General features: G+C 35.2%; 1 protein-coding gene and 1 long non-coding RNA gene across 4 annotated transcripts in view; one reads left to right on the top strand and one right to left on the bottom strand.

Annotated features, from left to right (window-relative positions):
* The window catches only part of LOC113498608 (Down syndrome cell adhesion molecule-like protein 1 homolog), an 89,318-nt gene that overhangs the window by 58,145 nt on the left and 13,665 nt on the right, over window positions 1-17,508 (bottom strand). Inside the window, exon 3 of the mRNA XM_026878686.1 lies at window positions 2,260-2,332. Within this exon, the coding sequence (XP_026734487.1) occupies window positions 2,260-2,332 (73 nt within the window). The remainder of the gene's footprint in view (window positions 1-2,259; window positions 2,333-17,508) is intronic.
* LOC113498609 lies at window positions 3,203-15,558 on the top strand. 3 transcript variants are annotated; one of them, XR_003401029.1, is made up of 4 exons: window positions 3,203-3,387; window positions 3,626-3,724; window positions 12,065-12,119; window positions 12,646-15,558. It is a non-coding gene; the product is annotated as an uncharacterized LOC113498609 (long non-coding RNA). The 3 variants fall into 3 exon arrangements; XR_003401028.1 differs by having other exon boundaries at window positions 3,203-3,390; XR_003401030.1 differs by lacking the exons at window positions 3,203-3,387; window positions 3,626-3,724 and adding an exon at window positions 7,610-8,102.

Raw genomic sequence — 17,508 nt, 5'->3', positions numbered from 1 at the left:
AATATATTTGAGCATTTACATTAACTTGACTTTTCTAGTCACTTGGCTATAGAAACAGTACGAGTATAATAATTACGTTACATGAAACTAAAGTATAGATAAGGTAACAGTATATAGTTGCCGTAATTCTCATAAAGTATTGTGACGAACATTAACAAAAAAAACCAGAATTAACCCTTCTTCAAACACGAACTCCGATTAGTTTAGGTAGGTATCCGTTCCGGTAAATAATATTTTAAATATATTTTTACCCGTTTACATAAGCTGGCAAACTTATTTACCCGAGTAAATAGGTTCTGTGTAAATCTAAGGATTCTCATAAATCCCTCGAATCTCATTGCTATGCGGAATACAGATTGGGCGCGAAGCCCACTAAGTATATTTTATTCCATCCACCAGCAAATCGATTTAAAAAAATAGGTTTTTGATACCTTGTCAAAGTAAAGTATGAAAGGGAAATCTCAAACATGCTTTGCTGAAATGAGGAATGAAAGACTTAGCCAGGTTTTTCAATGCGGTACATTTCTATACGTGTTCAAAGATACGAGCGTGAGTCCAGGGTTTTTAAGCCTTTTCTTTCTCATTTTTAGACTAGACTTTTTAGATTTATCGTGATTTGCGGTCAACTTTATCATATGCATGCTTGGATTGGAAGAGATAGTATCGCATACGAACTGTTTGATTTATGCAGGGTTCGACCATTCACGACCTTTTGGGCAAAATTCCAGACGCAAAGCGGCTGTGCCGATAGGTTTCTTTTATCACTACGTTAAATAAAGTGGTAAGAAAGAAACATTTAAAATATTTCAGTCAGTATAATTTTCAGATAGCAACTTCATTTGCTAGTGGTTTTACACATTACTATGGTAAATTATAATTCGACTCGAAAGTCCTAGTAACAAAGGAGCTGATTTAATATTGTCACTATACCGAATAAGAGTAACAATACTTAGAAGACTTACTAAAATAATATACTATTTTGATTGTAAGCTGAAACATTTAAATCTAGCGAACTACCAAACGTCCCTGGAAATAACTAGTTAAGCACAAACGATTCGAAGAATGTCATGGAACATCGCCATCTTTTGCTGGACTCAAGAACTAAATGTAATTTAAAGTTGCAAGAGTAATTTAATTATTCTATCTATGAAAATACGTATTCTATTTACAATATGTATCTTGATGGAGTTCATGTTAAATACCAATCTCAGATTAACCGCTTTAAAGCTAAAGAAATAGTCAAATAATGAGAAAAAAAAACATTTTTTTTACTGCTACTACCCAGCTAAGAAGTTGTTTAAACCAAGGCTTTAAATAGCCTATCGATTTGCCAAATAAAACAGAACACTAAATTTTAACGCCAATAGTCATTTACACTAAGAAAAAAAAACTTTAACACTCAATCCAGCCAGTCACATCCCTTACTCTCACTTTTGCCTTATTAATACACAGTATCGTTGACTAATACAACATTCATATGTGTGTCACCGTAAAATAAATGAAGCTTCCATAAAAAAACTGCACGCACACATACGCACACCTTCATATAATTTTATCTCCATGACATAATCCCAACAAATACTCTCCTCATTTAATTCTATATTTAAAATGATAACATGACATAATGACATTAGTATCGCAGGTCCGTATCGTCCGATCGAGCGCGCAGAGATAAGCCCGACGCGTGCCGGACACATGTGTCTTTCCGGAATATAAATGTGCTTTGCTTTGAATCATTACACTGCATTTTATCATAGAGTACTTTGTTGTGTTTATTCCAAGTAATTATTTACGAAAATCTGTTTCTTTTATAGAAATGTGATTGGCATTGTTAAATGGTCTTGGAGATTGTAATTAAGCGTTTTTATGATATGAAAATTTCTTTTTAGACCTAGTCTATATTTGTACCTACCCATGCAATCATAAGCAGAAAATAAATAAAATAAAAAAATTACTGCGATGTAATAAACAAAACCTACGCAGTTCAATATAAACATTGACATGCAAATGTGCAATCAAATCATACTACAAACTACAAATAAAAACAAAAACGCATCGAAATTAAAAACATCATAAAAGCAGTGCAGAAACAATACTTTTGCATCTCCGTAATAGCAGCTGTCTATGAAGTTCTCGCAAAACCATTAAGTAGTGACAAAAACAGAACATCGCAGAGCATTTATCTTCCACGGGGAGTTATAAAGGGCATAAATAAAGCAAAACCTATAAGGCTTTAAAGCAACAATGAAAAATACGAACCGTTTTAGTCTGTGTGGAGGTGGGGTCCCCGTGGAGGCAGCGCAGGAACAATGGGGGCCCAGCGCGACCGCCGCTGCACAGAAAAAAAAGAAACACATGAACAACCGCTCCAATTATTGACGTGGGCTAGAGATGGCAGCGCCGCGTATGCCAAACTTTCACGTGTTGTGTATTGTTCAGTTGCCCCGCCGGCAGCGAAACTCTTTTACAATTGTTGCTGAATAATAAATGGTGTTTGCAAACAATATTACTGTTAACTAACTCTAGTATTTTTATGTCCGGTGAGCTTTTGTTTCTGACCGCAAAGTTGGAGTACCTCATGCTTCTGTAGTATCGTTACATTTCCGCCGTCTTTTCGATAGGAGAAAATGCACTAATTGATAATGAAAACTAATTAAAGGAAATTATTATTATTGTTTAGTTACGGGACTCAGATCCGTCATTTGTATACAGTCGAGAGTTCGTTATTTGAAATATCGCTTGGCTAAGGAGATTGTTTTCAAGGCTTTGATCCTAAGATTTCCATACTACCAAATGAGATCGTAATTATCTAGTAAATGTTTGTGCGATAACTAACCCCTAATTATTCCCGTGGGAAATATAAGTTACACGTAACTATAACTCGTTTAACTGTGTTAATGCTAAGGTTATAATTTCTTGAATAGGTACAACTTTCAGTTGAAATTGTAAATTATTCCGTCGATTTTATGATGTACTGAATTTATTTATAAAGTTTGCCTGTTCTTTTTCGCAATGGCATATATATACTTAAACAAAAACCTTCCTAACTGTACTAAGATATATTATTATCATCGGCCTTGACGAGTACTTTAATCCTCAAAAAATATCTCAAAGTAAAAAGTTTGTTTCAAAAAGTTTTCAGTCATTAACTTTAAACTGACAACGAAAATAAGAAACTATCCTATAAAATTCACCTCTTAACAATAATATGAAAGTAATTTAGTAAAATTAATATAATTAATGGTTGTCTGCATGATTCCATTTCTGGAAGCGGCCAGCGATGGTGCCAACTAGTAAGGGATCAACAACCTGCACGCATTAGCCGTGGGAGCCACGCCAACAACAAGTGTTGCTAATGGAATAGTATTTATATCATAAACTTAATACGTGGTAATATGTATTTTAGATAATGATACTAATTATCCTTATTATTTATTTAGTACTTAAATTGATATCGGATTTTTAATGTCTGATGACATATTTATTTTGGCAAAAAAGGTGCGACTCGGACTAAGTGCCCGTCGAAACTTTAGATATCATATTTACAAAAAAAATGTTAACCCGCTAAATTGTGTGGTAGCAGTCGTTGCTAGACTTTTGTTTTAATTATATATTCTTGTTGCAGCAATATACATAATGCATGAAAATGTGAATGAGCTCGCCTGGTGACAGACTGACGCTTGACGGACTGACGTCAAATTTTTGGGAGCAGAACCGTAATAAGGTAATTATCACAAGAAGCTCAATTAGATACTCCACTTGAAAAAATATGATTATTCCGCTTGATATATTTAAAAAAATATATCGAACTAGCTGTTGCCCGCGACTTCGTCCGCGTGGTTAGAAGATATAAGTTATAATTTATACCTGCCTTCTATCTATCTTGTAGGATTCAGTCAGCGTTTGCAATGTGGGCGCAAAAAACGTGTTTTTTTACGAATAATCATTAGAAACCTCAAAAATTGTAGCCTATGTGTTATTCTGATGTATAAGCTATATTGTGGTAAAGTTTCATTCAAATCCATTCAGTAGTTTTTACGTGAAAGAGTAACAAACATCCATACCTACAAACTTTCGCCTTTATAATAGTAGTAGGATATACCTACCTACTCTATTCGTTGTTTCACAGAATATGACCGTATAATATAACTATACAAATAGAGGTATATATTTCCGTGCTCAGAGGGTTCCTAATATGACCGAGGTATGTTTGTCCACTTTCCTAGTATTAAGCTCTCAAAATATACAGCACTTACCTACAAACACACGCGCACCTAGCCGACCAAACAGAGGACGGTCACCACTTACTGACTTGAAAGCTTTCTCTAATACAGACTTATTTAATTTTTCCGATTTCATCTGAAATAATTATAATTAACAGTTTAAAACATACATCTAAAAACATACGTTTTTAAATGTCACTCCATTGCAACTTTATCAAAATCGGTCCAGCCTTTTTTATAATTGTAAATTTCATTGTCATCAGATTTGAAGCTACTCTGAAAATTTCAGCCAGCCAAACACTTCCTGATAAGCTATATCGGAAAGTGTCTCAAAATTGACTTACAAAAATCCAACCGAAAAGAAAAACAAACAAACAAGAATAGAGAGTGTATAAAGACGTGGGAAAAATGTTAGTTGTAAAATTAAAGCAGTACTTGAGGGCTAACTAGAATCTTTTAAAGGTGTGGGAAAGAGACATCAGTCTATGCCATGTGTTGCGCTATCACTCTTCCACAACTGCAATTGTGCTACGTTTAATTGAAGAGGTAGGCATTTTGCACTAAATAAGTATAAAATATTTTTATGATTGTAAACCAAACAGATTTTTATTAAACGTTCCTAGGTGATTCTAAAAATAATACAGTATGAAGGCAAGAGTATGTTTCATGAAGAATTAGCATTTTTTGCATTGCCATTAAATGGGAAAATACCAGCCTCCTAGGGTTCCGGCCTTTTGGGGGTTTTCAGCCTTTATTTTAAATATTAGTTATACTATTCTTAAAAGTTTTACGAGTAATTACAATATGATATGTATGCGGACCGTGCGTCACGTTGCATCCTTCTAAGATGCTATCGCAATGGTACGAGTCCGTCGTTGTCAAGAAGAATAAAACAACTGTTCATCATTTTTTGTTTCTCCTAACACCGTTAAGGAACAAAAATCAGACGAGTTTATTATAACTTTCGTAACATTCCAAAAAATCGTTTGAGTGATTTCTAGATAAAAGAAGTGTCTGTTTCAAATTCTTTTAACAGTAAATTGTGTTTATCAGTCAGCTATTTTTTTAATTTCCTTTGTTTATAGTTTACGGTATTCACCATTCAATATAAAAAAATATACTGACTTATTAAATATCTTTATTATTTTAAGACGCATTAAACGCTAAAAAGTGAATGTTTTAAATTAACATAAAGGAAGCCAATGATGAAGACCATATACCGGACAGGACTCGAACCCGCCACTCCTGGTTGCACGTGCCAGGCGCTTTTATCAACTAAGCTACCGAGACTACTAGACACGTGTCACAACACGTATTATGGCGGATGTGAGAGACAAAGTATAATAGTAGCAAATGTAAGTGGAACGTAATTGAGGACTCCGGTTGGAACCTAAATTCATTCTAAGACAATTGTAAATTCACCGCTCTAAAGTAATTATTCTAGTGCGTCAATACTGTTTCGTAGAATATACCTAATATTAGATTAAGTAGGTATTTTGAAACAAATATAAATGTTCCAAAAAGATTTTATTTAAATCGTTTACTGCATTTTACTACGATATGACGATTAAATACATATTGATAATAATTACACACAATTCAACCACAGTTTAAACTACTACTAATTCCGCATTCAAAGCTATGAAATTATGTTTTCCACTCCTAAAATGAATACACACACTTTGCAGTATGAAAGCACATAACTAAATTAATTGCTTCAAAATATTCACCAAGTTAGATACACGTTCCCACAAGCTGGAGCTTCTTAGAATCATAAGCTTTAATTTCTAAAATAAATACTTATTTATATTTATACTTCACTATTTACTTAAGGAATAGACGATTTCGTCTATTTCTAGGTGTTTATTATGTTATAACTAACTGCCCATCCTAACATACAGAGTTCAAATCTACTCGCGCAACGATTTTAAAGTATGGTAAACCTGAAGTTTGTCAAGTAGCTACGGAAAGCAGCTCTCTTGGTCTTTAGTTTCAAGACTGAATCCCGATCAAACCGCGGCGTTCCAAAAACGTGTTTTGACGTCACAAGAACCATATGGACAGTGACTGCTGGACGAAGGTCACCACGGGAGCAAGCGGATGGAATCGTGGAAGAATTTGGAAGAGACCTTTCCCTAGCACTGTGGACAGTCTAGCCTAAATAAAAAAAAACAAAAGTTTGCAGTAATAGGCACAGGATGTTATTAAAATTCATCACCGGATGCAGCTTTTACATGGAGCCACTGTTGATCTGACCTCCTCAATCCTGTAACCTGGGAAACATGGGACCTACATCTAGAATGGATGTCAGATTTTTTGGCTAAACTGACCAACCGTAAAATCTGTCAGAGATATACAACTGTCTTTTTATCCTTGTTTTCATGTGGTTATTGTAAAATCTGTCGCCCTGTCACCCTTGAATTCTAAAATGTGCTGGTTTCCTCATGATATCAGTAGAGACCCTAAATTTAACATGCCTTTAAAAATGATACAATCATAAATATTATTTACACAGCTATGCAACGTTGCGAATAAAAAAAAAGCTAATGAAAAAAAACCAAGAAACCAGTGGTTACAACTCGCTACCGTGATATTCAATTAGAGAAAATAATAAAAGTAAGAAAATAATATTACCGCGGTACACTTTAGACTAGGGTTTCTCGTTCGCTGAAACCAATCATATTTATATAATTAATTATTTTCTGTACTATTGCCATTTCTTCCCTAGGTTGCAATAGCGTATTGATTTGAGTCTTAAGCCAGTAACTTTGCCGTAAATGTTTTAATGTTAAGAATGCTTTCATGTGATGAAATGATTTTTCTTTTTTGTCTATTGCTTATGCATTTTCAAGAACGTTATGATCATCATTGGCCTAGCCTTTTCCCAACTATGTTGGGGTCGGCTACCAGTCTAACCGGTTTCAGATAAGTACCAGTGTTTTACAAGGAGCGACTGCCTATCTGACCTCCTCAACCCAGTTACCTGGGCGACACGATATCCCTTGGTTAGACTGGCTGTCAGACTTTTCAAGCTTCTGACTACCTGTAACGACTGTCAAAGATGTAAGAATAACAGCCGGTACCCACAATTTAACGTGCCTTTCAAGAACGTTATGATACTATTTTACAATATAAAGTAACCGCGGAGGACCAGTGTTTGAGCGATCCCGCCCTGATGCCCTGTGTCAGGATATGTTCAGCATGTGACAACAATGTTTGTGAAATCCCCCTTGATTAAATAATGAAAGATATTTTTTTTAAGGTATGAATATTATGTATTTCATTAGGACTCCACAATTTAAATTATGTGAGAAGTTCATGAACATAAGGAAGTGTTCCTTAGATATTTTTAAGTATTTAAATGGGTATAAAAGAAAAATTATTTATTACATGCTATTTTTTTCAAGAAATGAACTAAAATAAACTGAAACTTCGCTACCGTAACTATAAAAACCAAAACAGATACAATCCTAAAATCTATGCAATATAATCAGATTTACTTGATATAATAAAAAGGATTTCTCACAACCAGACTTAGTATCCAATTGTAGGATACAGAAATCTTGTTAGACTCTTATTCAGAGAGAAATCTCCCGTAATAATACGGGGATGGAAACTCACGAATCGATTTCCGTCGGAAATGCAAAGTCTCGGCGAGATATTGCACAGAATTACTACCATAAAATATTAAGTCTTTGTGATACAATATTGTGCGACGACTTTGTATCGTGTATGTGACAAGAACTGTACTGATAAAGAGTATAATGTTAAGAATGAAACTGCTTAAAAACTTATTCATAATGTTTTTTTTTGTCGCAGTTTATTGTAAAATTTAAACCATGACATCAACCCACTGTTGCTGCTGTGGGCTCCTTGCCTGTGAGTATATTTGTATATTTATTTTGAAGATACAGAAGGTCTCTTACTGTAATGAAAACGAGATTCAGCACTTATGTTAATTAACCTAGAGGTCTTTGAAGGAAATAGTGAAGAAGTGGTTATAATAGTCAAGTATTTATCAATTGATGCTAGCACCTTTTTCGAATTAAATCTATACTATACTGCTGGGCGCGACAGACGTCCTTTTTTGGTGAAAGATATCCATCCAAAGCTCCGCCGAACCGTATACAAGAAAAACATTCAAAACAGTAGTTTAGTGGCAGTTCTATGATATACACACGTAAAGTACAATAATATAGATTTCAGAGAATATACAACGAAATCTCCTACATATAGACATTGACGGTGTCCTCATAAAAAAACCTGTCTGCAACATTTCTATGTCCAATACATTTCATTCACCTTCACACATTCCCGAGTTTTGTTTTGATTGAGAGATGACAGACAATGTCTCAATCTTACCGATGGATATGACGTCATGTCGAGACGACCAGAAAATGTCAATGGTTCATCAAAACAGGGAAAATAGAGGATCAGGTAGACGTTTTCTATCATATTGGATTTATTTGGTATAACAAAGAGAGAGAGAAAAGAGATTGATTAAAACTAGAAAAATGATAGTGTATGTGATAATACATTAAAAAAAAAAAATAATATAGAAAAAAATTGCATGCTATTTTAAAGAGACCTTTCGTGGCAGTAAGAAATAAAAGCTCTTTTAATAAATTAGATCTTATTTGAGTGCAAATAAAACCATACAAAAATATAGGTCTATAATCCACTTCCTATCCCTTAATACAAGCACAAGTTAACACATTACACACAAACATAATCTCAGCAAGTTAAAATGAAACATTTTGATATCTGATTCCGTAATGTTGTATCCAAAACAATAAAAAGCCTATCTTAATCGAGCTTTGTCGCTTACACGATAAGAGGCTTTGTCGAAGGCTCTCATGTGATTCAATTACGCGTCGAAGCCTTCGGCAGCCTCCCTGTATTATACTTCTGGTCAAATACACGTTTATAAAGACGCTGAAATATTTTAAATTAAATGTCCACTAAAAACAGTTTTTGCTCTTTTCGTTCAGTAAGTTCTCTTCTTTGGTAGAAGAAATTAACTTTACAAATGTTTTTTCTTGTCGAGATATAATATTTATAACTTGTGAATATAATATTAAGACGAAAAGCGTAACTTGAAAATGAATAAACAATAATCATTATCACGTTCCAAAAACGAAAAATCATTTATAATTAGTTACTACATGAAACACAATATAATAACCTTCAAAAATCCGAATAACTCGTAATTATTTACCAATTTCATAGTTCAATGATCCGTAAACATATTTATAAAACAAATTGTATAATAAATAAGTACTCGTATATAATGTGTTTCGCATGAGTGAGGATAAGAGGCAAAAAAGCGAGCGGGATCCATTGGAAATCAAGAGGGGTGGGGTGGGGGTGTAGGTAAAGGGGGAGGGGGCCGGAAATACAGTCTGCCTGTTACATACCCACCACTAAACACATCTCATAGCAAAGAGGAACGATGCGTTTCATGAAATGTTGATTCTTCAATCCTTTATTGAAGCTTCTAGTTTGCAGATAACGATTAGAGTCGTTGAAATTTTAAGTGTGGAATTAAAGCATTTCATTTTGCGTTAGTAAGGTTTCTTTCATTTGACCTGACAATCAGTCTTGTGTAGCTCACAGATACATTATACAATCAAGACAAGTTGTACAATATATAGTCAGAACTACACTTAATGCCACTGTAGAGCTAGATGGTCTCAGGCTGTATGGTATAGGACAGAAAAGAGGATAAAAAGGGAGTTCTGCCCAACAGCGCCCAACAAACAACTCACTACTTCAACTAAAACAGGATAGAGTGAATCTCCTAAACGATATTAATCAGTAAATAACTCGCTACAAACATGAAGTCGAAACGTTGTTACCGCTTTTGTAGAACAGCACTTTGTTTAACCCAAGTTCGTTATAAAACCGTGATTAGTTTCGTTCAACGAACAAGTGAAAAATGCTTTTATCTTGCTTCATACATCCTGTATATTCTGTGAAGGTACATGTAGGTTGGTGCCGCCGGTAATTTTAATTTCCCGACTGCCCGTAAAAAGAACAGTTTTTATATTGCAAGCTAACATTGTATGAAAGTATATTTTACATTCTGTACTGAGTTTTTTTCAAAAGCAGTACGCATTACGTAGGTGTATTTGTTCATGTGAATAATATGAACGTGAAAAGTTAAAATGTTACTACTAGTTTATTTCATTGCTTGTGTATTTAAAAAGAAACTAGTTTAGATTGTTGATTGATTTATTTGGAAAAACGCTATCAGATAAAAATTGTGAGTGAATAAAAAATTCATTCAAGCAATAATTAAGATAGAATAATGGGTTGTAGCATAACCCCGACTATTCAAGTATTCGATTTGTTTAAGCCAATAAAGCATTCAGGAAAAACCGTTACCTTTTTCCCTTGCAAAAATACAATATCCCTCCATTATTTATAACCTTTGTTCGTAAATATGAAAACGGGGCAAACAATCCTGACTGATAGCAGTAAATCTTTGATTTAGAACCAATCGTAGTCCGCTAACTCAGTTATGTTTTTCCGTTGTTCACAATTTTGCGCTTGCCATTCCCGTTTGACATCCAAATCTGATAATATCCATCCATGATTTGAGTCCTCGTGCCAAATACGAGCACGTTTGGGAACACAATCTTGCCTCGCAATATTCAAGTATCTCCGAGTCTCTGTCTGTCAATAGTTCAACCTGAAGTGGCTTGGAAAGAGATTCCAAAGATACACTTGTTCGCCAAATTTCACTTTGTATTTTAAAACTACGTTGGTGTTTCCAGTTTTCCTTGGTTTTGATTGTCTTTTGTTTAAGCAGATTCGAATTTATTATTACTTAGAGTGATTTTTAAACTTGCTAGAATAAGGGTTAGGAGTTACGTTGTTTATTTTCTTATTAACTCAAAATTACATATTTAAGATAAATAAAGAAAAAATAAGAAGCTATCGTATGTCTTCTTCAGAATCAAAGATTTGCTGACTGCCATTCACTGTTGATAACGCCTGCTTTGGTAATCGTCAAATAAACAACACTATAGTACCGCAATTGCCCACATTAATTTACTTATCAACTAAAGTTCTATAAAACATTAACTTATTTCCCATTAACTCTCGCCATTCCCCGTTTCTGAAATAATTTGCCCGTTTTCCGTTCGCTTTTGATAGCTGAACGGCGTCATTTGTAGCAAATACTCATTGAACTCAGTCGACACCATTATGTTGGAAAAAAGGGGTACTTGTGAGCATTCCGCAGTAGGTGATTTCTGAAACAATGGGTCGCCGGCGTGCCCCCGTACCACGTCCTCTTAAGTGGCGCATTTTTGTCGCTCTGATGTCAACCCGGTGCACGTTTGCACACTCACGGAATATTGAAATTGTTTCTCCTAGCTTTTCATGTCGCTATAACCCCACGTACATTTTCCGTAATCGAAGTGCCAATGTATATAAAACCAGTCGTGTACCTAATCCGATTTTTATCACCGTAAACATTTTAGGTAGAGGAAAATGGAAGTATAATTTTGTTTGTCGCCTGGTACTTCATTTTCTGAATAAATTGATTATTTTTTTTAGAGTTCCTTGTGTTAAAATCTTTTTAATTATTTGTATCGTAGTTTTTATTATCGTTGTAATGGTTGTAACCTCTCACGCCTTACAAAAGGCTGAAGAGCCCTTTGTAATGAAAACCCAAAGAAAATAGTTTTTATTTTCACTTATTGACGAAAACCCTCGTCAAGCTCACACTTGTCTGACATTTTGATAACTCTCGGGGTATTGAAAAAGTCGACCCTGATTATGAGTACATTGAAAGAAAACCCGAGATTCTTTACATTGTGTTTTCGTTTTAGATTGAAATCGCAGACTCTATGTCAGCGGGAAGCCTCTCGCTCAAGTGACGTAAAGGTTTGTGTACATTAATAATATAATTATTTCGTTCATTTTTCTTTGTGTATATTTATTCAAGTTTAGTTTACCTACAGACATAAACCGTAAACCAAGATTTTAAAGAAATGAGAACATAATTACCAGTACTATTATGTGAAAGTGACCTTATCTATCTGTTTGTGCATTTCGCATTCACGGCGGAACTTGGTTTGGAGCTCGGACTTCATAACGGATGTAAGCTCTTCAAATATGAAATAGCGAGGAAGTCAATATCCATCAAAACTCGGTTGCTTAAACTGTAGTGAAACTGAAAACTGTCTTAAAAAACGCTAGGTTCGTGTTTCACTTGAAAACACTTTGTTCTCGAACTAATATCGATAGTTCACTCGCTCAAGTATCCATCGTTATTCTTTTACGGTCAACTGAATTCTCAGCCTAGGTAGTTTCCTCAAAATAATAAAAGAGAACTAATAGATCAAATTGAAAGCGGAACCAGTTGACTCGTCCATAAAGCGTTTACGTAATATTCCAATTTTATATTCAGCAGGAGCTGCGACCGAGTGTTGCGACGGACGATTGGCGACAGAACCGCCTCAAACCGCATTTTTATGAAAGCCCCTAATGACACGTGAAATCCCAAATTGCTAAGACGGAATGGAGTTACCAAACAGACCCTAATCCGGCACACATCCTATGTACCTATAAGTAAGGATGAAATAACCTCAATTTCACCAACAAGATCCGCGGTAATGTGTTGCGAATGGTACGGCTTGATAAGGAAAAACGGGTAAATAAGGAATCGTGAGAGGCCACCGGTACCGGAAAGGGTCAGGCGGGGGGAGGCGCTCATCCGGCGGATACACCGCAACCGGCCGCCGGCCGCCGGACCGATGTATTCCACAGCCGGAGGGCAGATCGCCGAGACTTTTATAAAACATTGACGTTGTAGTGAAGCCAATAACTACGTTCTGGGGCACTCAAATGGACATGATTTGTTTACCATGAAAAGGTCAACATTGTTAGCTGTTTAGTATTTCACATATTGTGGCATTTCTGTTCACAGTCCGTGCAGAGTTTCTGGTAAAACTTGAACTTTGTGCCAACACAATACTTTTACGAACATTTTAAGCGAATCGAGAACGAAATGGCTCAATGTGAGCAAAATTGTATAAAAAATCTTTTCTTTAAACATTATCACAAAGGAGCTTATTTTTAAAAGCTTCAAAGCAAAAAAGATTCTCTTATCAAGACTGCAATTAGAATATTTTTTCTTTTTGATCCACAGACGTAAGAGTAATGAAATTTTGATATCAATTCGCAACCGACGAAATCCCAGGAGATAGTGCTTTCAAAACAACTTTGATTTCCTCCCGGCATAGTCAAAGGAGCTTACGGAGAAAAAGCGACGAAAGAAAGAAAGAAATAAAAAATGCACAGAAACACGGAGGTCGGAGTTTTTCCTGTCACCGGGCACAAACAATGCCTCCATTGTAGGGCTGCGGCCCGGCCGCGCCCCGCGCGCCCGCAGCGCCCGCCGCGGTACCGCCGAGGAAACGAGCATCTTTTGTTTCCAACCCCGCGTCCCGCACGGAAACGAGAGCTTTGAACCCGCGGTCATCTGTTTACATCACGCCAACTTTAGAAAAAAAGACATCCGATTATTTGTTCTGCAGACTACGTAAGCACTGCAACGGAAATATACTCGATCGCGTTTTGCGAGGACTCGGGTTTACGCCGGCGTTTTCAACATAAAATATTTTATCGATGCAAAAAAGTAAGTACGTATTCTACGTTCAAGCGAAACGAAAGGGTTATTTTACTGGCTCTTTTCATAAACAAAAGTACGTTTCATCCATTTGGAAAACCTATTGCAATATTAATTTAAAATTGAAATTCGTATTGAATACTTGAAAACGTATCGACATGTCGTCAATCAATTAGTAGTGGCCTGCATTCGCCAGTTGCAAATATTAAACTGATTCGATGCTCAAAAAAGGTTGGAGCAATTTAAAAATTCGTTCAATTCAATTAATAAATAACACAGTAGGTAATGGCAGCACAGCATCGGCGCGTAACAATTTGGAATGAATAAAAAGGTTGGTCCCCGACAGGTAACGTACTTACAACTCACTCAGGGACGACGAATAATAAATTATATTTTTTCCTCGGCCCGCTCATTTAGATATGAAAAAATAACCGACCCTGGCGACCGTTTCGGAATGTCTTACTTATTCACATAGCTCTGAATTTCGCCGACTACCGGATAATTTAAATGTATTGTCGTATCTCATAATCCTCATAGAATTTTTGGAAAATATAATATTCAAACAAAAATGAGACACTTTATTGTTATTTTTATTACTTTCAACATTAACATATTGAGAAACTTAATGAGTCGTTAAAATTACTTTTTCCATTACGTGAAACCATATTAGCCTTTTTGATATACCTAATAAGTATATAGTATACAACTTCCTATGAGTGTTTCCCGCACTACACAAAATTAGTGGAACCGGAAAAAACCAATATAGTCTGCCTAAAGCTGAACAGACAAATTAACATGTCACAGAACGAAATTGTGTCAGGGACGTCAAGCCGCACGAGGCGGCAACACTAGTGTAAAATGCAATTCGCGTAATCGATTAAATTTGAATCATGACGGACGCATACAGCCAGCATCACTTTTAACATTGTACAATTTATTTTTTATTCGACCAGATCGTGCACAGAACTCGTTTCTGATCTTCTAAATTCAAATGGCGGGATTTTTTTTAAATAACAGAATTCGAATTAGTCCTATAAAAAGTTACCTTTGCATTTCTCAAAAGTAACGTAGCAATTTTTATTAAATATTTGGGATTTTATAATAAGCTTTAAGAGAAGTTTGTGAATTTGCTACCCTTGGCGATGAAATATAATTAAGATAAATCCAGTGCAAGCTAAGAAGTCCCATAGCATCACTAGCCGATAAAGAGTCATTTTCCTTGTCAGAATCATTTTCATATCGAAATATAGGTAAGTGTAGGAATATCTTGTGGTTTTGATTTATATAACTGTTCGACATTAAGAAACAATTGTCAACCTTTTTATTTTCTGTCGTTTATTAAGACGTGATTAAAAAATATATTTTCGTATTCAAATAAACTGCCAAAACTTGCGCTGTTGTTTCTATCAACTCATCAAAGCTAATAATGCGATGTTGGTTCTTCCGTTGACTTCAGGCCACACTTGTAAGGTGGAGTAAGTAAACAGGTGGATCAAATAGTTTCGTGAGGAAATGATGTGGTGTGCCGGCTCTGGCATGAACGACACGAATTTCCGCTTCAAGCCCGTTCTTTTATTGCACACCTAAATTGAATTTTCGCAGCGCCATACATATTCCGCTCACCAAGTGAATTTCATATTTCACTATATTTTGTTAAAGATATTATTAAAGTAATTTTTCAGGTGTACTTTTTGTCAATGGTACTTTTTGGTATTTTATTTACAATTTTAAATTTTAATGGAATAAAATCTTTTGATGGCGGTCAACTATTGAAATTTTTATTGATTATTTTTTGGATCGGGTAAAGTGGCATTCTCTCGTATCAGAGGCCAAGACACAATTTGGGTCGCTGAGCCAACAGAGTAAGTAAGTAAGTAAGTATTTTTTATTCTACGTCTTAACATTGGATAGGTTCTAGTAGAAATAGATACAAGAAGAGAAAAACTTTCATCGTACATTCGATTCCTAGTTTCCTTTAAAATCCCGCATCCCTCCACAAGGTACAAACTCTCTAACAGGATATTCCACCGTTTGAAATAATATACCCAGGAAATATATAAACGTAAGAAACACTACTTAAGAGCAGAACCCTGTTCCTTCGCAAGACTGACTGGAACGCGTAAAATATCGTTTACTTAACCAGGGTAGAATTACACTGGAAACGCTATATATTTCGGTAAAAATAAACTTCAAGAAAACATTATACGGTGTACTGTATATTTTGTCTTTGAACAATAGAAAAGCAATTGCGGAGATATATTTAACTCACAATAAATTCGTTTCCATAAAAATCTCACTTTATGTATGTTTATAGCTTCTTCACCTGTAAATAAAAAGACCAAATTGAGATAGCTAACACTACGGATAAAGTCTTCTTATCCGACTGTGTCAAAGAAGGGTCCACGCGGATAAAGTAGTGTCAAATCATAAATCATCTTCTAACTTTGTAATAATTTGCGCAATATTTTTCTAAATCAAAACATCCAATCAACAAGACTTCTTATATCAATATCTGCTGTTGCACTCACACCTTATTAAAAAAAATGACTAAATATGTTTTAACGGAATCGGAAGCCATAGTAATTATCATCTCCTAAAAACGGTAACGGAAAAGCGAGGAAACCGGCACACCTGAGAATTATTCAAGAACAAGTAAAGCAACGTCAGGCGCCTATGAATGGTAACACTGGTATGACCAGTGACCAAATAATGACCAGGTATTGCAGACAGCATCGCCTTTAAAAAAACCCGCTCCAACACTAAGGAATTATCCTTGTATCGCGGGGGATATCACAAATTACCAACCTATGTCTAAATTCTATTAAAAACCATATTTATCCTATAAAAAGCTAAATAGTACCCCAAGATTCAGTTGATTAATGACGCCTGCCTAGCACAGGGTTTTAGTGAATACGTATGAGGAACAACCCATCCCTGTCAACCCTTTTTATCCTTCACAAGGCATATTGGTATACAGGGTACAAAGTTACTTCGATAGCCTTTATTAGAAGGCAGTAAGGTTGACTGTGTAAAAAACGAAATTTTAATGTTAAATTATCGGTAAAGTACTCGTAAATAAGAGTTGCGTTGATTTTGTTGTAAAGGTGAGAGTTTGGAATGTGTGCAAGTTTTGACTTTTAAATTCTGAAACAGATTTTTTTTTTAAATTCATGAACCTATGGAGGTAACTGACCCTCAGGACCAATATACATACATACACGGTGATTTTCTAGTCGTCTTACAAAAGTAGGCCAGTTCATGTATCCGACGTAAAATACCCCTAGGCGCGATTATTATTTTTTTATCATCAACTAAGATAAGAAGTACGAAGAAAAATTAAACAAGAGAAATCTGAAATATAATCATATAAATATATCTCACCATTGTTACAAGACTCGGACCGCTCTCGCAACAGAGCTGTGTTTCTAAAAAACTACGAATTGCATCATAATATTGAATAAAAATTGCATTTTAAATTTATTCAAATCTCATAAATACATATTTTTTTATCATGAACGTGGCCGCTTTTGTAAGACGAATAACAAATCACGGTGTATAGGCTGCGACTATCCACGCTTGTAACTATAAATAAAAAACTCGTACATTTATTTAAGAAAAAAACATTTAATTCTACAAAGTATC

Source organism: Trichoplusia ni, chromosome 11 (genome assembly GCF_003590095.1).
Source record: "Trichoplusia ni isolate ovarian cell line Hi5 chromosome 11, tn1, whole genome shotgun sequence".
Lineage (NCBI taxonomy): Eukaryota > Metazoa > Arthropoda > Insecta > Lepidoptera > Noctuidae > Trichoplusia > Trichoplusia ni.
The sequence above is the reverse complement of the archived record's forward strand: the minus strand, read 5'-3'. Positions and strand labels throughout refer to the sequence as shown.